Source organism: Symphalangus syndactylus, chromosome 12 (genome assembly GCF_028878055.3).
Source record: "Symphalangus syndactylus isolate Jambi chromosome 12, NHGRI_mSymSyn1-v2.1_pri, whole genome shotgun sequence".
NCBI classification, from domain to species: Eukaryota; Metazoa; Chordata; class Mammalia; order Primates; family Hylobatidae; genus Symphalangus; species Symphalangus syndactylus.
The window spans coordinates 40371316-40396199 of record NC_072441.2 but is presented as its reverse complement, the minus strand read 5'-3'; the positions used below and the strand labels follow the sequence as shown (position 1 = coordinate 40396199).

General features: G+C 39.3%; 1 protein-coding gene and 2 pseudogenes across 1 annotated transcript in view; 1 reads left to right on the top strand and 2 right to left on the bottom strand.

Annotated features, from left to right (window-relative positions):
- Positions 1 to 21943, bottom strand: part of CLCA4 (chloride channel accessory 4) — a 34274-nt gene extending 12331 nt beyond the window's left edge. The window contains exons 1-7 of the mRNA XM_063624310.1: positions 21785 to 21943; positions 8220 to 8360; positions 7934 to 8081; positions 4511 to 4619; positions 2828 to 3005; positions 2257 to 2475; positions 623 to 850 (exon numbers count right to left, since the gene is read on the bottom strand). Of these exons, the coding sequence (XP_063480380.1) occupies positions 623 to 850; positions 2257 to 2475; positions 2828 to 3005; positions 4511 to 4619; positions 7934 to 8081; positions 8220 to 8360; positions 21785 to 21943 (1182 nt within the window). The remainder of the gene's footprint in view (positions 1 to 622; positions 851 to 2256; positions 2476 to 2827; positions 3006 to 4510; positions 4620 to 7933; positions 8082 to 8219; positions 8361 to 21784) is intronic.
- LOC134733714 (large ribosomal subunit protein uL1-like) lies at positions 14342 to 15065 on the bottom strand (annotated as a pseudogene).
- Positions 15562 to 16436, top strand: LOC134734621 (cell division cycle-associated protein 4-like; annotated as a pseudogene).
- Positions 21944 to 24884: the final 2941 nt, after the last annotated feature.

Here is a 24884-nt window from a genome sequence, read left to right as displayed (position 1 = left end):
TTACTCTATGAGGTAGGCATTCCTATTTCCTATATTGTATAGGTAAGGCACTGAGAGTCCAAAGAGACTGAAAGGTTAGCCTAAGATTACATGGTTAGTAAGTAGCACATACAGTACTCTGATGTCAAAGTTCAGGCTCTAACTCTTATGTCTTACCCTAAATATGACTCACAGTCTTGCTACATCTGCTTTAAGAGGTATAATAAATAGTTTGCCCTAGCTAAATGTTACAGAAACTCAGATGAGAACTAGCTTAAAGTAGAATCATACTATATCACCTGTGTCATTGCCCCCAAAGTTGATGGCTTTTGCATCCAAGCACACTTATTTAACTAACATTTATCGAGGACTGACTACTGCACGCTAACAAGACAGCAAAGTCCATGACTTCCTTGGGCTTGTAAGTGAGTGGCAAATTGATAGTCATTTATTCACCCATGGGTTGTTCATTGATTCACTGATCCATTAGAACATCAAGAGAACTTTTTTCTATATGCTTAGTCCTGTGCTTCTTAGGATTAATTATGTTACAATTAGGCAGCAAGTATGTGCAGTAGCACTTAACATGAAAATGTCCTGAAAAGAGACAAAAACCAAAATATATTTGCAGTACGATTTTCACCTGAAATGCATATCTAATTCCAGAGCAGATGGAAGTTCCTCCCAGAGCGTATGTAGGTAATCCTGCCATGAGTGTGTTTCTTTCATCACTGCTTTTTATTTGGATTAGCTTATTTACAATAGTGGCAGTACTATCAAAGTGAACCATCCCCACCCAGGATCCATTTTCAACAGTCTGCAGCAGGAAATGTTTTGCTGCTTGATTCATTCGATTTAGGCGGTCATAACCCTAGATCAAAAAGACAAGAAAAACAAGTAAGTGATTTTGATGGAAAATAATAGAAGATAACATAAAATGAATGGACAGAATTTATTGGTAACATTTTCTATGAACGGCAGTTGATGTTGTTAAAGAAAGCAATTATCAAATTTTTAATTGATAAAATTTAAAAAATGGTGGTGTGTATTATGGGACACATATTGTATAGTAAGGAGCACAGGTTTTTATTTACAATTGATTCTTGACTGCTAAGTATCCAAGTAAGAGGTGGAAGGTAGGGTGGGGATTGCATTGAAATTGGGGTGAGGATACACATCTTAGAGACTGTCTAATTACTCTTGGGAGCTCCTGTGCTTGTTGTCTTCAGATAAAACCATACCCCCAAGCCTATAAATCAAATCAGACTATTGCAGACTCCAACCAGAGACTGGAATCACTCCATCCACTGGAAACTAGACTGCCCAAAAGGTAATACTTACCCAAGCTTCATTTTAAGTTTGGAGAGGCCAAGGCCCTATCTTCCCACTTTCTCCTTCTGTTCCTAACCTCTCCCTGCCCCCTTTCCACCAATGGGTTAATTGAATTGGCTCTTTGGTAACCCTGAGGACCCAGCCCTCTTTCGGAGGGGATTGTCTAAGGTGTAGGCTTCTTCATGCATCTGTCTTCTCCAGTCCTTATCACCATAGTGATCTGTTTTACTCCCCGCCAATTTATGCCCAAATTTCCTTCTGAACTCTCTGAACCAAATCACAATGAGAAACTTCTACATCTTCATTTTACATGGTGTCTCCACTACCTGCATTGTTGTGGCTCAATTCCTTCGCTCTATCATTCTCTGCCCTTTTTAATACCTCCCTCATTTGCTGAAGACCTTATTCCTGTTCTTCAGCATGCTTTGCTATGCCTTAAATGTGCCATCCTTCTGGTTTCTTATCACATTGCACCCACTTGTTTGCTGTCCATTCATTTCAACAATTATTTATTGATTACCCCATATGATTAACTTTATTCTAGGAAATGGGGATAAAGATGAATAAGACATGGTTCCAAGTCCTAGATGATCTCCTAGGCTAGTGGAAGAGAAATGTGTAACATAAATATAATATACAGTTAACAGAGGTATGCGCAGGACATTGTTGGGAAACAGTAGAAGGGCTTTAACCAGCCTAGAAGCCCAGTCCATTTTCTGGAGGAATCCAAGGAGGAAGTGACCCTTGGACTAGGTATTTTTAATTATATTGGCATCTTTCTTTTACTATGGTATTTTGCTCCAGTATCTTGAAGTCATGATCATGGGCAGTGATGGTACTTTATGCCACCGTGCAATTTAGAACAGTCTAGGTGCAGACAGAGTTCAGCGTGTTCTTGGATCTTCAAATATCCCACATCCCTATATCCAGAAAAACTGAACCTACCGCCATGCTTCCAGACTTATCAAGAACTAAGCACACAATTCTTTGACTGATCTTCAGCAATGAGAAGACAGGTGGAGGAGGTGGTGTCACCATGGGTATGGTGTTTTTAAAATCCTCAGAATTGCTAATCACCTCCCATGTACTTCTAAAATTGCACTTTATGTTTTGTAGGCTTGGAGCTTCTTGATTATGGGTTTTTTCATTACAAAATTCAACAACCTAAAAGGTTAATAAAATAAAAAATAATTTTAATATGCCATGCATTTAAAAATCAAAGTACAAACCTGAAAAATTTAAAATGTCTTCTGCAGATATGTTGTTTGTTGAATGAAATATCATTTACTGAGCATCAATATTACAATAAGGTAGATTTACCATAATAAGAATAATGGTAACAGTAATAATAGATAACACTAGATAGCACTAGTTCAGCACATACTATGTGTTAGCCAGTGTTCAAAGAACTCTATATCAATATATGTAATCCTCAGGTCACCTGAACAGATACTTTAAAAACATGACAATATGTCATTTGATTATAAATTCTGGAAGCAATTATCAGCATACTTACAGAATCAATACTTTGCATAAACATTATGGATGCTTTTTCTGTTTGCACTTTATCAGGAAAGAATTGACAATCTTTTTCATACAGTTTTGTTGTAGAATCAATTCTGCATGCTCTACTAAGACAGCTGCCTCCTTGACACTTATAAACTCTATTTCTACCAGAGATACCTGCAGAACACCTGAAAATATATGACAGTTAATCTTTGAGGCAACTGAATCATTAACACTTAACAGAAACATTAAGTGGTTCTATTCATGATGACCTTTATATCGAGATGTTTATTCTTCTATGGTACCATGTACTTCCTATCCTGGCTGTAGAGTTTAAGGGTTCCAGTCAAAGTAATTATCTATTTTTTAAGAAATTCTAGAGGGAAATTTTAAGTGGGGCCTCCAGATAAACATAATGGTTGAGTTCTCTCCTCTGATGAGTTCTCTCCTTGTATTAAAGCTTAGACATCTCTCCCGCTGGACTTTTGGTGGTAAATATGCTATAGGGACCTGGATAAGAGAACTTTTGAGACAATTTACTCTGAGTACCACTTTAGCTTGAAGTTCTTTGTAGATTTTCTCCCAAAGAAAATATTCCCAAAAAACAGTACATGGGATAGACACAAATGTTCTTATTACTCAAACAGCATTTTTATCCAAAGGGAAATGTGATTGGAAGCAAAGATGAGGTGCTGCCAAGAATCCCATGGTAGAATAAAAAATGATGGAGACATTTCAGACATATGTTTTATGGCATGTTATTGACCACAAGTGGCAGTGATTACAACAAATATGCTGAGATGTGAACATATTTTGTCTTTTCAATAGGCTTTCAGTTGAAATTCAGGAAATGATGAATAGCTTTTATTCAGCTATTTAGAGAGTCTCATAAATATGTCGATGCTTCTATTGCTCCCAAACTAGGTGGACATGATGAAACTATCTATGTGGAAAATCATGATGAATATTCTGCAGCAGCAGTTATACATCTAAGGGGAATACGACATAAACAAATGCAATAAATGTAATACTCTCTAAAAGATGTGCCTGAAAATTGGTGCAATGGGGCAGAGGAAGGACCGTGATTGAAATCATATACCTTTCAGTTCTCACATTAGTGTCAAGTCACAAGCCCCAGGAGGACATCTACATTGATGAGGTGATAGCACCAATTTTAATTTTAAACTGATTCTTCCCAACTATTTTGCTCTTTTGATCACAGAATCAAAAGGAGAGTCTATTATTAACTGTGATGCTAGATGGCATTATAAAATAACCTTTATAAATCTCCAAGAAGTTCCTGCTTTGCTCCTTGGAGCTGCTTGATTTCTTACTCAGTCCACATTTAGCACTACTTAACCATGTTTGTGCATTCTCGTGTAATGTAAATAACTTTGATCTTATCCCAGCATATTGTGTATCCATTTACACGCCCAACTTCAATGCAAGTGAGTTCTGGAAGCTATGGTAGAGAGGTATAAAATATGTTAAATTGTCAACTGAATGCTTGCCATTGAAATTATGTATGTTTTAAATAGCAATTAACTACTTAAAGATACACTTTCTAAAAAAAATAAAAGCATTGTTTTGTGACATATTGTCTGCATTAAGAATGATTTTGGAAGAAATCAAAGTAGGAAAATAAGAACGGATAAAAGCCTGAAGTCAGTTTAGAAAATTTAAATAGCCATGCCTTGTTGCTTCGATTTTTTTTGACTTAGCACTGTAGAAAGGCTGATCTTCATTGTACTCATCAAACACGCCCCACCGGAGATGAGCCCACTCATGGACAAACAGTTTGCCTGTGGGAAAGCATTTCAAATACATGATCATAATCCAAGTGACACATTTTCTATCATAATATTTTAAGAAGCTTCTCTTTCAATTATAAAATACATTTAGATTTCGGTTTTCAACAACTACCAACATTTATATTTCGGTGTATAAAAAAGCCTATTGCATTAAATTACATTATATTATACAATATTATGTAATATATTATCTTCTTATTCCACAACATGTTAAATCAATGAAACAATAAGGGAAGATATGCTATGGGCCGAGTGGACTGGGATTTGTGTTTTGGTTCTTGGTGGTAAAAAGTCTTAGTACAATGGTTTATGGTTCTCCAAATTATAGCCATGAGGATGTTAAAATGAAGGAATTCATTTATGGTACTTAGACACATAAGCATTAATTATATGAAACAATTATTAATTATATGTATATTCAATGCAATACTAGGTATTAAAAAGTATAAAGATGTGTGAGATTTAGTCCTTCACTTGGGGAAATTTTGAGAGCGGGAGTTCAAATAAAAAATTTTTTTAATAAGAATTTCACAATAAATGGAAGAATAAAAGTAAATCCACAGCTTGAGATGCTGAAAGAAGGAAAGTAGAACTTTCATTTTAGCAATGTTGGGAAAAACTTCAGAGGAAACAGAGATGGAGAAGGAAAGATTGGAAATAAAGTCTCTTCTGCTGTAAGGCGTGTTTCTGTAGCTCAAACGACCTCATATGAATCTGAAAATGGGAGGAAAATACACCACAGTAGGAAGAAGTCATGTTTCTTTTTTTTCTTTTAAGATGGAGTCTTGCACTGTCGCCTGGGCTGGAGTGTGCAATGGCACGATCTCAGCTCACTGTAACCTCCGCCTCCTGGGTTCAAGTGATTCTCTTGCCTCAGCCTCCCGAGTGGCTGAGATTACAGGCACCTGCCACCACGCTCGGCTATTTTTTTGTATTTTTAGTAGACATGGGGTTTCACCACGTTGGCCAGGCTGGTGTCGAACTCCCGACCTTGTGATCCGCCCACCTCAATGTCCTAAAGTGCTGGGATTACAGACGTCAGCCACCGTGCCCAGCCGTCATGTTTCTTTTTAAAGTCTTTGCTATTCAAACTGTGGTTCTGGACCATATCTATCAGCATCACCTGGGAGCTAGTTACAAATGCAGAATCTTCAGGCCACCCTTTGCTTACAGAATCAGAAGCTGCATATTAACAAGGTCCCTAAGTTACTCTTCTACATAATGCACTTTAAAAACACTGGTTTCAGGTTTCCTAGGCAAATGGAACCAGGTTTGTGGGAGCAGAATTAGAACCTTCAGTAGGAAAGGAAAAAGCCCTCATATCAGCTATTGCAGTAGGAATTTGGTGCGTGTTAAGAAAAATTTAAAACTCCTTGTACCTGGCTGCCTTCTCAGAGTCCACTCAGACTTGATTCCTTCTCATGTTTCCCTGCCTCCCATGCCCACCTTAAAAGCAGCCCTTTTGACTTAGAATTCCATTCCTGTCTACATCATTGTCTTATTTCCAGCTATCTCTGTTTCTATTTCTAGTAACATTTCTCTCTCCCCCTCCTTGCACCATGTGTGTGTGTGTTGTGTGTGTGTGTGTACTTTTAATATGTGCTATGGGAGCCTCTAGCCATACTGCATTGCTTGCCTGGGTGATCTAAATGATCTATTGTTTGTTGGTGCTGTTATCATGATTATTACAAAATTGCATAGATTTTGAGAGCTCTCTTACTAATCTTATTTATCCTAAAACCTTATTGTTTTTTAGGATATTGAGGAATGTGAGTTTTTTACACAAACGTGTATATCACATTATGCATTTGTGAAAAGGAAGAAAGATCTGTCTAAGAAGAAGGGGTGACCTGTCAGTAATAGAATAGTGTTGAGGTGTGGGATATGGGAAAAATCAATAACAGATAATGGGGACATTGAGCTTAGAAATTGGAGAGGCCTTTCTGTTCTAAGAAAGGTGCAGGTAGAGAAGGTGTAGGTGGTAATAAGTTTAGAAATAGAGAGGAAGAATGTAGAGACCTCTGTTTTATCAATCAGGACATTAATTGATGGGATTGAGAAGAGTGCCTGGAGATCTTGAGAAAAATGGTAGAAGTTTTAGAACAGCTGCTATAGGAATTGAGAAAGAGAGTTGAGAAGAGCTGAGTAAAAATATTGTTGAGTAGGTTTGAGTGCTTCACTGAGCTTGGAAAGTGTGTTTTTATAATCATGTCACTTAGTTTTATAATTTTCTTCAACATTCTTCAAAACGTAACAAGAGCTAAGAACAAAGAAGATGGAAAATTCAGAAGATTTAGTAAATTGAATGAAACATAAGGATAAGAGTGGTGAGAGAATTGAGCTATTTATACTTGTAGTTGAAATGACTGACTTTGCTGGACATGCCAGGTGAAAAGAAAGTATAACTAAAAGGGCACAAAGGATTAGAGGTGCCAAGGAAAACAAACGTGGTCAAGATAATGACGGGGAAGAGGTAAGATTGGGACATGAGGAGATGATGGAACTTTCAAGACTGGAGAGGGGAACTGGTCCAGATAATGAATAGGACCAGATCTAGCTGAATGTTTGGCAGACAAGAGACTTAACGAGTGTTCAATGAACAGGAATAGAAGGGGGTGATTCTGGGGCATGGGGATTCAGGAAGGTTCCCATTTAATAGTGACACATGTGTAGAGCCCTCCTTTAACAATGATTTGCATTTTTCTCTGTAAAGTGCACTTTTGTTGTTTTGACAAATTATTTTAACATTTAGATTGAACTAGATGACATTGCCATTTTTATAGGTCAAAATGATCAATTACTGACAATGTCATCTGTTTCAATGAAATAGATTGATATTATCAGCAACTGATAGCCTAGGAGTGTTTTCTCTTGACCAGTAACTGGCAACATGACTCTTTCCAACTTACTATACATCTGGCTTTCATGTAGCTTACCGGTTATTTGTTAATATCCAGCTATGGAGAAGTGGAAAAATTAAAATCTGAAAAGCATGCCTTAAGAAAAACATTTATTATTGTTTTTCTGTTTATATTTTTGTAGACACTGTACTGAGTACATTTATCTGGATTCTCTAGTTTAATGTAGAACAAATATTTTACAAGGTAGAAACTCCTCTTTTTGCCATTTTGTAGGGAATAACCACAGAGACAGTAGGTCACTTGTTTAAGGTCACATACAGCTAGTAAGTAGGGGAGCCAGGATTTGATTCTAGGGACTTTGGCCCCATGGCCTGCACACTTAACCTGCATAAAAAGTTGTATGCTGAAATCACTGCAAAATTATTTTTTAACCAAAATTTCTACCTGGTGGTCCATATTCATTTTGTTTTTTTCCAAGTAGAAGGTCAGGGGTGAAGTGAATGTATTCGCCTTTCTCTCCACATTCTGTGAACTGCTTGGTGTATGGTTCATCTCTACCTGGGAGCGTAGGTGGTGCAACTATAACATCAGCCTGAGAATGTTGAAAAAGATTGTTAAACATCAAAAATAAAAAAGATAATATTCAGTTAGAAAGACCCTTAAATAATTTGTGGCAAAAATGGGTAATATCAGAAAATATAATTTTTTAAGAGAATATTTTGACACTTACATGTTTATAGTTTTCATGTTTTGGCCTTTTGTACTGAGGATTTTCCTTCCAATTCTCAGGAATTAATATAGATACATTTTTGAAAAAAAATCTTTTTTCTGTGGCTTCAAAGAGGTACGTAGAAGCTGTAGTCACCATATCCTGTCATTGAAGGAAAAACTGTGTGAGGATGGTGAAGTTAGAGTGAACTAAATTAGCAGGGTTTTGTGACAGGCATTTCCCAACTTGAGAGTGGACAGAAAAGCAACAGACTGATGAGCAGGGTCTCTGCCTCATTATTCTAACTCTGCCACCTGTCATCCCCAAACCGTCACTTAATCCTGCACGTTGAAAGCCTCCTCAGTCTTCTATAATCCTGCCTTAAAAGGCAAATGCTTGTATTTGGCATTAAGAGGAACTGATTAATAGGAATATGTACACGGACTTTGGAGTCATTTACGTGATTCTAATACTAATGTTAGTATCTTCTGGGTGACAGATCTTGGTTGATTTATGCAATGCTCCAAATCTCAGTTTCCTCATCCTTCAATGGACTATTACTATCTATCAGTATGGTTGGCATAGAGATGGAATCAGATATAAAGTCCTCTACAAACAGGCAATCTTAAAACTGTTTGATATCATTACTATTTATAAGAAATCTTAGTAGAAAACAGGCTTAGTTGATGCAAACTGAGGAGGACACTCTATAGAAATGGGTCATTGAAGAGGTTTCTCATCCCAACCTTAGCAGAAGCAGCTAGGTTGGGAGCCTGTGTGGGTGGGAGGTGTGATGAAAAAAAATCCATAGTAGAGGCAAAACTTTGATTACACAGCTGTTGCTCTACCACCTACATGAAAATAATATCACCTTATATTCAGAACTATAAACTCACATACAAGGACAAATAAGAAAAATAGTTCCTCCCAGGAGAAAGCAAACTACTTGGAAAGCGTATTTCAGCATATCATCTATGAAAACTTCCCCAACCTTGCTAGGAGGGCAACAGTCAAATTTAGGAAATATAGAGAATTCCTGCAAGACTTTACACAAGAAGATCATCCCCAAGACACAATCATCAGATTTTCCAAGGTTGAAATGAAAAAGAAAAAAGAGTGCTAAAGGCAGCTAGAGAGAAAAGGGCAGATCACCTGCAAAGGGAACCCCGTCAGGCTAACAGTGGACCTCTGAGCTGAAACCCTACAAGCCAGAAGACATTGGAAGCTGATATGGTTTGGCTGTGTCCCCATCCAAATCTCATCTTGAATTGTAGTTCCCATAATCCCCACGTGTTGTGGAAGGGACAAGGTGGAGATAATTGAATCATGGGGGTGGTTTTCCCCATCCTGTTCTCATGATGTAAGTTCTCACACGATCTGATGGTTTCATAAGGGGCTTCCCCCTTAGCTCAGCTCTCATACTTCTCCTTCCTGCTGCCATGTGAAGGACATGTTTGCTTCCTCTTCTGCCATGATTGTAAGTTTCCTGAGGCCTCCCTGCCATGCTGAATTGTGAGTTAATTAAACCTTTTCCTTTATAAATTACCCAGTCTCAGGCATGTCTTTATTAGCAGCATAAGAATGGACTAATACTGGGGCCTTTATTCAGCATTCTTAAATAAAATAATCTTCAACCAAGAATTTCATATCCAGCCAAACTAAGTTTCCTTGTCAAAGGAAATTCATTACCACCAGACCTGCCTTACAAGAGATCTTGAAAGAAGCACTAACTATAGAAGGGAAAGACTGCTACCAGCTAATACAAAAACAGACTTAGACGCACAGACAAGTGTCACTATAAAGCCAGACACACAGACCAGTGTCACTCAAACAAGTCAACATAATATCTAGCCAACAAAACAATGACAAGATCAAATCCACACATATCTATATTAACTTTCAATATAAATGGGCTAAATGCCCCACTTAAAAGGCACAGAGTGGCAAGCTGAATAAAAAAGCAAGACCCAATGGTATGTTATCTTTAAGAGAATCATCTCATAAAGGCATAATGACACCCATAGGCTCAAAATAAAAAGATGGAGAAAACCTACCAAGCAAATGCAAAATAGAAAAAAGCAGGGGTTGTAATCCTAATTTCAGACAAAACAGACTTCAACCAACAAAGATAAAAAAAAGACAAAGAAAGGCATTACATAATGGTAAAGGGTTCATTTTAACAAGAAGCTCTAACTATTCTAAATATATATATGCCCAACAAAGGAGCACCCAAATTCATAAAGCAAGTTCTTAGAGATGTAAAAAGAGACATAGACTCCCACTCAATAATAGTGGGAAACTTCACTGAGGCAGAAAATTAACAAAGATATTCAGGACCTGAACTCAACATTGGACCAAATGGATCCAATAGACCTATACAGAACTCTCCACCCCATAACAACAGAATACACATTCTTTTCATCACCACATGGCACATACTCTAAACTCAACCACATAATTGGACATAAAACAATTCTCAGCAAATGCAAAAGAACCGAAATCATACTGAACACATTCACAAACCACAGCACAATAAAAATAGAATTCAAGAATAAGAACATCACTAAAAACCATGCAATTACATGGAAATTAAACAACATGCTCCTGAATGACTTTTGTTTTGGTAAATAATAAAATTAAAGCAGAAATCAAGATGTTCTTCGAAACTAATGAGAACAAACATACAACATATCAGAATCCCTGGGACACAGCTAAGACAGTTTTAAGAGGGAAATTTATAGCATTAAATACCCACATCAAAAAGTTAGAAAGATCTGAAATTAACAACCTAACATTACAACTGAAGGACTTAGAGGAGCAACAACAAATCAACCCCAAAGCTAGCAGAAGACAAGAAATAATCAAAATCAGAGCTGAACTGAAGGAAATTGAGACACAAAAAACCATTCAAAAGATCAACAAATCCAGGATCTAATTTTTTGAAAAAATTTATAAGCTATATATGCCACCAGCTACCAGCTAGACTAATAAGAAAAGAGAGAAGGTCCAAATAAACAGAATTGGAAATAATGAAGGGAATGTTAATGATGACCCCTCAGAAATAAAAATAACTATCAGAAACTGCTATGAACACCTCTAAGCACACAAACTAGAAAACCTAGAAGAGATGGATAAATTCCTGGACCCATACATCTCCCAAGACTGAACCAGGAAGAAATTGATTCCCTGAACAGACCAATAACAAGTTCCTAAATTGAATTAGTAATAAACAGCCTACAAACAAAAAACAAACAAAGCCCAGGATCTTATGGATTCACAGCCAAATTCTACCAGATGTACAAAGAAGAGCTCGTACCATTCCTACTGAAACTATTCCAAAAATTTGAGGAGGAGGGATCCTCTCCAACTCATTCTGTGAGGCCAGTATCAACCTGATATGAAAACCTGACAGAGACCCAACAAAAAAAGAAAACTTCAGGCCAATATCCTTTATGAACATTGATGCAAAAATTCTCAACAAAATACTGGCAAACCGAATCCAGCAGCCCATCAAAAAGCAAATCCACCGTGATCAAGTAAGCATCATCCCCAGGACGCAAGATTGGTTCAACATACACAAATCAATAAAAGTGATTCATCACATAAACAGGACTAAAGACAAAAACCACATGATTATCTCAGGAGGTAGAGAAAAGGTTTTCAATATAATTCAACACCGCAATAAAATAGGTATTGAAGAAAAATACCTCAAAATAATGAGAGCCATCTATAACAAACCCACAGCCAACATTATACTGAATGGGCAAAAGCTGGAAGCATTCTCTTTGAAAACTGGCACAAGACAAGGATGCTGTCTCTCACCACTCCTATTCAACTTAATATTGGAAGTCCTGGCCAGAGCAATCAGGAAAGAGAAATAAATAAAGGGCATCCAAATAGGAAGAGAGGGAGTCAAACTATCCCTGTTTGATTATGACATAATTCTGTATCTAGAAAACCCCACACTCTCAGCCCAAAAGCTCCCTCAGCTGATAAATAGCTTCAGCAAAGTTTCAGGGTACAAAATCAATGTACAAAAATCACTAGCCTTCCTATACACCAATGACAGCCAAGTCCAAAGCTGAATCAAATAGGCAATACCATTCACAATTGCCACTAAAAGAATAAAATACCTAGGAATACAGCTAACCAGAGAGGTGAAATATTCCTATAATGAGAATTACAAAACACTGCTCAAAGAAATTGTGTCAGAGAAGACACAAACTAATGGAAAACATCCCATGCTCATCGATAGGAAGAATCAATATCACTAAAATGGTCGTATTGCCCAAAGCAATTTATAGATTCATTGCTATTCCTATCAAACTACCAACAACATTTTTCACAGCACTAGAAAAAAACTATTTTAAAATTCATATGGAACAAAAAAGAGCCTGAACAGACAAGGCAATCTTAAGCAAAAAGAACAAAACTGGAGGCATCATGTTACCTGAATTCAAACTATACTACAGGGATGCAGTAACCCAAAGAGCGTGGTACTAGTATAAAAACAGGCCTAGACCAACAGAACACAATAGAGAGCCCAGAAATAAGGCTGCACATCCACCACCATCTAATCTTCAACAAAGCTGACAAAAACAAGCAATGGGGAAAAGATTCCCTATTAAATCAATGGTGCTGGGATAACTGGCTAGCCATATGCAGAAGATTGAAGCTGGATCCCTTCCTTACACCATATATAAAAATCAACTCAAGATTAAGATTAAAGACTTAAATGTAAAACTGAAAACTATAAAAACTCTAGAAGACAGCCTAGGCAATACATCCTGGACATAGGCAAAGATTTTATAACAAAGATGCCTAAAACAATTGCAACAAAAGCAAAAATTGACAAGTGGAATCTAATTAAACTTAAGAGCTTGTGCACAGCAAAAGAAACTATCAACAGAGTAAACAGACAACCTACAGAATAGAAGAAAATATTTGCAAATGATGAGTCTGACACAGGTCTAATATCCAGCATTTATAAGGAATGTAAATGAATTTACAAGAGAAAAACAAACAACTGCATTAAAAAGTGGGCAAAGGACATGAACAGATGCATTTCAAAAGAAGATAGACATGTGGCCAACAAGCATGTGGAAAAAAGCTCAGTATCACTGATCATTAAAGAAACACAAAAAAAGTCCACCATGAGATATCATCTCATACCAGTTAGAATGGCTATTATTAAAAAGTAAAAATAATAAAAAAAATAAAAAAAACAGATGCTTGCGAGGTTGAGGAGAAAAGGGAACACTTATACATTGTTGATGGGACTGTAAATTAGTTCAACCACTGTGGAAAGCAGTATGGTGATTCCTCAAAGAGCTAAAAGCAGAACTACCATGCAACCCAGCAATCCCATTACTGGATATACACTCAGAGGAATATAAATCATTCTACCAGAAAGACACACATGCACTTGAATGTTTGTTGCAGCACTATTCACAATAGCAAAGACATGGAATCAACCTAAATGCCCATCAATAACAGATTGGATTAAAAAGTGTGGTACAGGGCCAGGCATGGTGGCTCACACCTGTAATCCCAGCACCTTGGAAGGCCAAGGTGGGCAGATCACTTCGGATCAGGAGTTCGAGACCAGCCTGTGCAACATGGTGAAACCCCATCTCTACTAAAAATACAAAAATTAGCTGGGCATGGTGACAGACAGAGACTCTGTCTCAAAACAAACAAACAAACGAACAAAAACAGTGGTACATATACACCATGGAATACTACACAGCCATAAAAAAGAATGAGATCATGTCTTTTGCGGGAACATGGGTGGAGCTGTAGGCTATTATCCTTAGCAAACTAACACGGGAATAGAAACCCAAATACTACATGTTCTCACTTATAATGGGAGGTAAATGATGAGAACTCATGAACACAAAGAAGAGAACAACAGACACTGGGGTCTACTTGAGAATGGGGGTGGAGGTTGGGAGGAAGGAGAGGAACAGAAGGACAATATTGGGTACTAGGCTTAATACCTGGGTGATGAAGTAATCTGTACAACAAACCCCCATGGCATGAGTTTACCTATGCAACAAACCTTCACATGTACCCCTGAACCCAAAATAAAAGTTAAAAAAGAAAAGAAAAGAAGACACTATGGGTCATACATAGACACAAACTTTTTTTTTTTTTAACTGTTAATAGAATTTATTCAAATGTGCCTTAATATAGGCGCTGGGGCTTGCCCATGGCGCTCTTGATATATAAGGCCCGGACACTCTGCCAGTTTTTCTTGAGCAATGACACCAAGAAGTTGACAGCCAGGTGAATGTTATACACAAGCTCATCGTCTGTCATCTTCACGTGAACAACAGCTACAGCCAGACATAACACCTTCATTTGGAACTTGATTGTGGACTTCACCTCATCCACTTTGGCCACCATGTTTTCGTTGTGTGTGAGCAGGGAAGGGAACTTTCCTGCCTTATTTAGACCTGGGCCGAGGATTCGTGGAATCTGCTTGATCAGAGACTCTGAGGCCAAAAACGCATCATACTTCTTGGCCATCTTCTTGACCAGTTTTTTATTCTTGTTGAGTTTTTTCAGCGCCTCGATGTCCATGTGGGGGATATCCACGGCCTTAGCCTCGTCACAGTGCTGCTGGTCCCCCAGGACACACACAGAGAACTTGGGGCGGGGAGTGGACTTAAGCCTGACGGTGCCCTAGAAGCGCTTGTCCTTCTGGGGGTCGTAGTTCTTCAAGCTGATCTGCAACTCCACCGTCTCCAGGAACTTGCGGCGCTTGCGCTGGTTCCCGTGCAGGCCTTCCGGCACCGCCTCGTACAGGGTGTCGCGAGAGACTTTGCTGCTCATGGCTTCTCCCTCCACACTAACCGGAAAAGAGCAACTTTTTTTTTTTTTTTGAGAGTCTTGCTCTGTCTCTCACAGGCTGGAGTTCAATGGCTCAATCTTGGCCTACTGCAACCTCCGCCTCCCTGGTTCAAGCGATTCTCCTGCCTCGACCTCTCGAGTAGCTGGAATTACAGGCGCCTGCCACTGGGCCCAGCTAATTTTTGCATTTTTTAGTAGAGGCAGGGTTTCGCCATGTTGGCCAGGCTGGTCTCGAACTCCTGACCTCAGGTGATCCACCCGCCTCAGCCCCCCAAAGTGCTGGGATTACAGACGTGAGTCACCACGCCCGGCCGACACACAAACTTTTTATGGGAAGTGAAACTATGACTAGTTTCCTAAGCAGAGTTGATTGTTTTAAAAGGGTAAAGGCCCCGCGCTGGCGGGCGCTCCTCCTCAGCGGTGGGAAGCGGGCGGCAGCGGCAGTGGCAGTGGCGTCGGCTGAGCAGAGGACCCGGCGGGCGGCCTCGCGGGTCAGAAAGGATCGTCGTGACAAAGGCTTCGACAGCTTGCTGGAATAGAGGATCTCTACTGCCTCTCCTCTTCTGTGGCCTTCGTGTGGGATGCACGAGACGGCAGGACCCAGATAACAGTTCTCTCAAAGACACAATGTTTGCACGAGGACTGAAGGGGAAATGTCTTGGCCACCAGGAAGACGTGGAGGGAGCCCTGGCAGGCTTGAAGACCGGTGTCCTCGTACAGCCTGCAGCGGCAGTCCCTCCTGGACACGTCCCTGGTGAAGCTGCAGCTTTGCCACATGCTTGTGGAGCCCAACCTGTGCCGCTCAATCCTCATTGCCAACATGGTCCAGCAGATCCAAGAGGAGATGACGCAGGATGGGACATGGCGCACACCCCAGGCTGCAGGGTGGGCGCCGCTGGACCGCTTGGTCTTCATGGAGATTCTGTGCCGCGCGGCGTGGGAGCAGGAGGGGGCACGTCCTGCCTCTGGCTTGGGAGACGGCCACGCACAGGGCCCAGTTTCTGAACTTTGCCCAGTCACCTCAGCACAGATGCCGAGGCACCCGCAGAGGGAGGAGCGTCTGGGAGATGGATGGCCCTCAAGAAAACAGAGGAAGCTTTCGCAAATCACTCGATCAGATATATGAAACGCTGGAGAGTAAAATCCCCCGCTACATGGAAGAGCTGTTTTCAGGCGTGGACAGCCCCTACTACAACCTGGACACAGTACTGACAGGCATGATGGGGGTGCCGGGCCGGGCCCCTGTGAAGGGCTCGAGGGCTTGGCTCCGGTCACCCCGGGCCCCAGCTCCAGCTGCAAGTCCGATCTGGGCGAGCTGGACCACATTGTGGAGATCCTGGTGGAGACCTGAGCCGGAGCCCTGAGCGCTCGCAGCTGTGTCTGACGCGTGGCAGCTGTGTCTGACGCGTGAGCACTGGCTCCCGTAGAGGGCGCGCCTGCCGCCAGCAGCCCAGCCTTGCTGCTCTGTCTGCTGATTCTGAGAAATCCCGGAACAGACCATCACCAGCGGGATCTGCAACCCCAGGCCCGTCCCACTCACTTTCCCCGCTGTGGGGGGCCAGGCAGAGATGGCTGTTCTCATGGAAGACTTCTCCTCTCTGGGCCGGTCCTGACGTCCTTACAGCCCTGGGCCCCTCCTGTCTCTTTGTGTCCCCCACTGTAGAGGACGGCGAGCCGCAGCTGCATCAACTTCCTTTACATTTAGACAGGTAATTTTTTTACAATTCAGTTTTAAGTGTTTTGGGCAATATTTTTTCTTAAGATATATATTTTTAAACTTTTAATACCTTATGTGTTTAGATTTTTTCAGCTATTTTCTTAAAAGTATATTTTTTCTATAAATATCCTTTGCTGCGACATTAGAACTTTTATAGCCTAAACAATTGTAGTTGGTGTGTTTCATTTTTTTCAGGTTTAAATAAGAGTTTTTTTTTGCAGTGAGCATCACTACGGTCCTTGTCAACAGTGTGAATGTGTCACGTTTTACTTTAAATGTGCGTGCAATACTTCTGCATTATGTTCTGTGCTACCGTGAGACCTGGGTGAAAATCAAGAACCGCACACAGCTACTACACTTTTTTTTGTCATTAGAAAATCTACTGTGGGAGCCACATCTTCCTAGACTTGATAAATTATGGAGGATTTTATTTATGTATATTTATATGTAAATGTCATTGAGGGCAAAGGTCAAATATTTGTCTGTTTGGAGATCACGGGCACCAGTTGGTCTTCAGGGACCTCAGAGACCCTCCGTGTTGCCTTCTGACAGGTGGTGTTCCTGAAGGTCTCCCATCAGCCCAGGCACGTGCCCTGGGTGAGGAAATAGCGCTGCTACTGGATTAGAAATGCCTGTGCTGCTCTGTTAGATTGGTGCTGGAACAAAAGGTTAAGGTTAGGCTGAAGTCTAGAACGAAAGAAATCTGAATCCCTGTCATTCATGGCCCCCAATCTGTAGGGTCATAGGTGCTGCCGCAGGGAGTGAGCTGGGGTGCCTGCAACCTTCCTCTCCTGCCCCGCCTCACCCCACTTGTGTTTCCTGTTTCGCATGCTTTTTCTAACTTCCTCACCCCTTAGCCAAAAAGGTTTGTTTTCTTTTGTGGATATAGCCATTCTTAAATATCAGTGATGTAAACCTCACTTTATTAAAAAATTATCCAGCAAAACAAAACAAAACAAAAAAAGGTAAAGAGACAAGGCATAAGGATTTTCATAAGGATTTTTAAACTTTTGGGTTTTTTAAAAGCAAGAATTGAAATAAAAATAACATAATGAACGAATATAACAATGATTAGCTAAACTATTAATATTTGGTACACAAACTCATTTTGGATAAAAACTGCATTTTCTTAAACATTAAAAAAAAAAGGCCGGGTGTGGTGGCTCACGACTGTAATCCCAGCACTTTGGGAGGCTGAGGCGGGCGGATCACGAGGTCAGGAGATTGAGACCATCCTGGCTAACATGGTGAAACCCCGTCTCTACTAAAAATACAAAAAAATTATCCGGGTGTGGTGGTAGGCACCTGTAATCCCAGCTACTCGGGAGGCTGAGGCAGGAGAATGACGTGAACCCGGGAGGCTGAGCTTGCAGTGAGCCAAGATCGCACCACTGCACTCCAGCCTGGGGGACAGAGCGAGACTCTGTCTCAAAAAAAAAAAAAAAAAAAAGAAATAGTCCCTCCCTAGACCTTATTATCTCATGAGGAAATATAAGGATGAAAGGCACTTTATTTTATTTTATTTTAATTTTTTTGAGACAGAGTCTTGCTCTGTCACCCAGGCTGGAATGCAGTGGCATGATCTTGGCTCACTGCAACCTCTGCCTCCTCGGTTGAAGCGATTCTTACCTCTGACTGTGATACTTAATATGATCTTAGAAAAATCATTTATTTTTTCAGACCCTTAGTTTTTTCTTCTGTAAAATGTGGATTATAGTATTTCACAGGGTTTCTTGAAGATATTAAATGTGAAGATTTTGTGAAGGGCTGGGAGAAATGTCAGGAAACATTGTAAAATCTGGGCATGTCTGTAAACAATTGAATTTCTGCTTGTACTTACAGAGGACCATGTTTACAAAATTTTTGCCCATCCAAGTAATTTTTTCAAATAGTGAATTCTGAGTGAAGAATAGTTTGATACTGATTTACTGTCCTCTGGACACTAAAAACCTATCATTCAGAATTAGCTGCATTAACTGGTCTTTAAACATCTTTAGTAAAATGAGTTTTTATCTTCTCATGAAATTTAAAACGTACCTTTAAGCAAATATCTCTGTGATGTAACAGAGTTTATAGAGAGTGAATGACAAATGGCAGCCACAAAATCACTTGATTACAACTTAGTTCATGCCTATCACCTTCTGCTGGGTAATTAAAACATGCAGAAGGGTCCAACCATGAGCAGCAGAACACAGTAGTGGAGAAATTAAATATAAGGAATTAGTATATGTTGATATCAGGGAGAGGGAAAATAATTTACGTGGCTACACCACCAAACTCTATATTACATAGAATGTTATATTTGAAAGAAACAGAAATCAGGGTCCTTGATTTAGTCCTGGAGCCTTTCTCTCCTCCATCTGTACTTGCCTAGTTATCTACACCCAAATTTTCATTCTTCATCATGAATTCAGATTCCTGCCTCCATCTACATGGATGTTTTCAGAAGTAACATAAATTCCAAAAGCCCCAACCAACTAACTCTTGATTTTCCAAATGCCAAATTTTCTCCACTTACAGTCTTCCCCTTCTCAGTTGATGATAGTTTCATCCAAGTGTTCAAGCAAAACTCTTGAATTCTTCCTTCACTCTTATTATATTTCCTTCCTACCCTCACCTATCCCCTATACATCTTAACCATCATATGACTTTAACAATCTTTACCACAACCTCCCTGTTCCTAGTCACCATCACTGCCCACCTGCAAGAGTTTCCTACCTGGGGTCCTTCTACCCCAGTAAGCTGCCACAGAGTTTATAGAGGATAGGTGACAAGTGGAAATTCTTTACAGTCCTCAATCTTGCAGTCAGAGTGATTCTTGAACATGCATGAGAACACACCCATCTCTGCTCAGAATCCTCCTATGGATTTTCATCACAGAGTCAAAGTCAAAGTCTTTCCAGTGGTCTAGGCCCTGCTCCCTCTCTAACTTCAGCTCACTCTATGCTTCCTCCTGCTCATTCATAGCTGTTTCCTTGGTTACATCAAACGAATTCTCACCTCCATGCTGTTTTTCTCCCCTAGTTTTCAATGGGCTCTTTTCTCGCTCATCTCACGTCTCTGCTGACACATCATCAGTGAGGCCTTCTCTGAGTTCCCTACATGAAATAGCAACCCACATTCTCCCCCAATCCAGTCCCACCTAACACTCCATTTCCCCCTTCCTGATTTGTTTTACTCCACAGCAACCTACTACCATCTGACCTGTGATCCATTTACTTATTAACTGTATCACTGAAAAGAAGATAAACTGCATGGTGCCAGAGGCTTTAAAAAAATTTTACTGCTCTTCAGCATGTCATAAACATTCAATAAAGAATTCTTTAAAAAACAAATGAGTCCAACTGCTAACTTACAGATCAAGGAACTCAGTGTCAGGGAGCCCTGTGCGTTGTCTTCTGTCTTGTGGTGAGACAGTGTAGAACCCTGTCTAAAACCTTCATCTCCCTCTTCCTATTACCGTATTGTCCTCACTGCACCACACTGCTTTTAACTTCCTGAAGGACTCAGAAGTTTCCATAATAATTATTAACTATTAACTTTGTTTTCTTCTCCATAATTCAAACAGAAGACATCCCAATTCTTTTTTTTTTTTTTTTTTTTTTTTCAGAGAGGGAGTCTTGCTCTGTTGCCCAGGCTGGAGTGCAATGGCGTGATCTCGGCTCACTGCAACCTCTGCCTCCCAGGTTCAAGCAATTCTCCTGCCTCAGCCTCCTGAGCAGCTGGGATTACAGGCATGTGCCACTACACCCAGCTAATTTTTTGTATTTTTAGTAAAGACGGAGTTTCAACATGTTGGCCAGCCTGGTCTCGAAATCCTGACCTCATAATCTGCCCTCCTCGACCTCCCAAAGTGTTGAGATTAAAGGCATGAGAGCCACCGTGCCTAGCCGACATCCCAATTCTTGGGAAAAATATTTGCAAACTATTCATCCAACAATGGATTATTACCCAGAATATACAAGAAACTCAAAAACCTCAAAGACAAAGTAATCATAATAATAATATTTTAAAATGGGCATATGATCTGAATAGACATTTCTCAAAAGAAGACAAACAAATGTCCAACAAGTATATGAAAAAGTGGTCAACATCACTAATCATCAGGGAAATGCAAATCAAAACCAGAATGAGACACCATCTCAGCCCAGTGGGAATGGTTATTATCAAAAAGACAAAACAAAGTGCTGACAAGGATGTGCAGAAAGAGACCTATTATATACCATTGGTGGAAATGTAAATTAATACAGCCATTATGGAAAACAGTATGGAGGTTCTTTAAAAATCTAAAAATAGAATGACCACATGATTCAGCAATTCCACTACTGGGTATATACCCAAGGGAAAAGACATCAGTCTGCACTTCCATGTTTACTGTAGCACTATTCATGATGGCCAAGACGTGAAGTCAACCCAAGTGTCCATCAACAGATGAATGGATAAAGTGTGGTATATAAACACAAATGAATACTATTTAGTCACTGAAAAAAATGAAATTGCTTCATTTGTGGCGGCATGGATGAGCGTGGAGGACATTATGTTAAGTGAAATAAGCCAGGCACAGAGAGATAAATACCACATGTTCTTATGCATATGTAGGAACTAAACCAGGGTATCTTATGGAGATAGAGAGTAGAATGATACTTATCAGAGGCTGCAAAGGATAGGGGAGAGAAGGGAAATGAAGAGAAGTTTGTTAATGTGTACAAAAGCACAGTTATGTAGACAGAATAAGTCCTAGTATTTGATAGTACAATAGGAAAATTAAAGTTACTGATAATCTTTTGTGTATTTCAAAATAGCTAGAAAAGAATAATTATAATGTTCCCAACACAATGCAAAGATAAATGTTTGAGTTGCTGAATATGCTAATTACCCTGATTTGATCTTTACAAATTGTATACATGTATAGAAATATTACTTTGTATGCCATAAATATGTACAATTATATGTCAATTAAAAATAATAGTAAAAAAAGTAAAAATTAATGAAAGATATTCCATTTTGTTCTTACCTCTATTTGTTCAATTATTTTTTCATCTTCTGGCACACTAGGATCTATAACAATGATAATATCTTCAAAGCCATTATTATTCAGCCTAATGAAGGAAGTATTTGACTGGTGCAGCAGGCACAGAGCTAAGAGGAAAATAAAACCTCTGAAAAACCCCATTGTTCCTCTCTAGTTATTCCTGTCCCAAATGTTGGTTTGTTCAAGAGGCTTTTCTTTTCTTTCTCTTTATATACGTTCCTAAAACTTACCAGTAGTGGCTGATTATGGGATGTTGACTGTAAAGGTACATTACGTGGGGGAAATACATGACTAATTCATCTGATTGTTTAATTATATGTTACGTAAAAGTGACTAAGAGTCAAAATCAGATCAGTTTATAAAATGCATTGCACATTTTCCTGTTGGAACACGTTTTCTTTATTGTTGTCATTGTTGATAATCTAAGGGCTCCTTGACAACAGGGATTTTTTTTTTTAAATAGGTTTTTGGGTAACAGGTGGGGTTTGGTTACATGAATAAATTCTTTAATTATAATTTCTGAGATTTTGGTGCACCTAACCACCCGAGCAGTGTATACTGTACCCAATGTGTACTCTTTTTATCCCTCACCCCCCCACCCTTTCCCCTGAGTCCCCAGAGTCCATTGTGTCATTCTTACGCCTTTCCATCCTCATAGCTTAGCTCCCACTCATGAGTGAGAACATATGATGTTTGGTTTTCCATTTCTGAGATTGGCTGCTGCAAATGCCATTATTTCATTTCTTTTTATGGCTAAGTAGTATTCCATGGTGTGTATGTAGGTATATGTGTATATATATATATCACATTTTCTTTAACCACTGGTTGATTGATGGGCATTTGGGCTAGTTTCATATTTTGCAATTGCAAATTGTGCTGCTATAAACGTGTGTGCAAGTATCTTTTTATATATGACTTCTTTTCCTCTGGATAGATACCCAGGAGTGGTATTGCTGGGATTTCTAGATCAAATGGTAGCTCCACTTTTAGTTCTTTTTTTTTTTTTTTTTTCAGATGGAGTCTTACTCTGTTGTCCAGGCTGGAGTGCAGTGGTGCGATCTCACCTCACTGCAACCTCCGCCTCCAGTGTTCAAGGGATTCTTCTGCCTCAGCCTCCTCAGTAGCTGGGATTACAGGCATGTGCCACCATGCCTGGCTAATTTTTGTATGTTTTTTTGTTTGTTTGTTTGTATTTTAGTAGAGATAGGGTTTCACCATGTTGGTCAGGCTGGTCTTGAACTCCTGACCTTGTGATCCACCAACCTCGGCCTCCCAAAGTGCTGGGATTACAGGTGTGAGCCACCACACCCAGCCCACTTTTAGTTCTTTAAGGAATCTCCACACTGCTTTCCATAGTGGTTGTACTAGTTTACATTCCCAGCAGCAGTGTAAAAGTGTTCCCTTTTCACCACATCCATGCCAACATCTATTATTTTGTGATTTTTTGATTTTTTGATTATGGCCATTCTTGAAAGAGTAGGGAGGTATTGCATTGTAGTTTTGATTTGCATTTTTCTGATCATTAGTGATGTTGAGCATTTTTTCATATGTTTGTTGGCCATTTGTATATCTTCTTTTGAGAATTATCTATTTATTTCCTTAGCCCACTTTTTGATGGGACTGTTTGTTTTTTTCTTGCTGATTTGTTTGAGTTTTTTGTCGATTCTGGATATTAGTCCTTTGTCAGCTGTATAGATTGCAAAGATTTTCTCCCATTCTGTGGGTTGTCTGTTTACTCTGCTGATTATTTCTTTTGCTGCGCAGAAGCTTTTTAGTTTAATTAAGTCCCAACAATTGATCTTTGTATTTGTTGCATTTGCTTTTCGGTTTTTGGTGATGAAGTCTTTGCCTAAGCCAATGTCTAGAAGGGTTCTTCTGAAGTTATCTTCTAGAATTTCTATGGTTTCAGTTTTAGATTTAAGTCTTTGATCTATCTTGAATTGATTTTTGTATAAGGTAAAAGATGAGAACCCAGTTTCATTCTTCACCATGTGGCTTGCCAATTATGCCAGCACCATTTGTTGAATAGGGTGTCCTTTCTCCACTTTATGTTTTTGTTTGCTTTGTTGATGATCAGTTGACTTTAAGTATTTTGGCTTATTTCTAGGTTCTATATTCTGTTCCATTGGTCTATATGTCTGCTTTTATACTGGTACCATGCTGTGGTAGTAACTATGGCCTTATAGTAGAGTCTGAAGTCAGGTAATGTAATGCCTCCAGGATTTTTGTTTTTGCCTAGTCTTGCTTTGGCTATGCAGGCTTCTTTTGGGTTCCATATGAATTTTAGGATTGTTTTCCTAGTTCTGTGAAGAATGATGGTGGTTTTTGATAGGAATTGCATTGGATTTGTAGGTTGTGTTTGGCAGTATGATCATTTTCATAATATTGATTCTATCCATCCATGAGCGTGGGATGTGTTTTCATTTGTTTGTGTCGTGTATGATTTATTCAGCAGTGTTTTGTAGTTTTCCTTACAGAAGTCTGTCACCTCCTTGGTTAAGTATATTCCTAAGTATTTTAATTTTTTTGCACTATTGTAAAATGGGTTGACTTCTTGATTTGACTCTCAGCTTGATCCCTGTTGGTATATAGGAGAGCTACTGATTTGTGTACATCAATTTCATATCCCGAAACTCTGATGAATTCATTGACAAGTTCTAGGAGCTTTTTAGATGAGTCTTTAGGGTTTTCTAGATATATGATCACGTCATCAGCAAACAGTGACAGTTTGACTTCCTCTTTACCAATTTGGATGCCCTTTATTTTTCTTGTCTTGTTGCTCTGGCTAGGACTTCCAGTATTATGTTGAATAGAAGTGGTGAAAGTGGGCATCCTTGTCTTGTTCTAGTTCTCAAGGGGAATGCTTTCAACTTTTCCCTGTTCAGTATAATGTTGGCTGTGGGTTTGTCATAGATGGCTTTTATTACCTTAAGTATGTTGGGGACACATTTTCTATACTTTCTAATTTTGATGAATTTCCTAAACATAGACATATACTTTATATTTTCTGTAGAGCAGAATGTGAAAATTAATAAAAATCCATAATAAAATGAACAGATACAGTAATACTAATGTCTTTTAT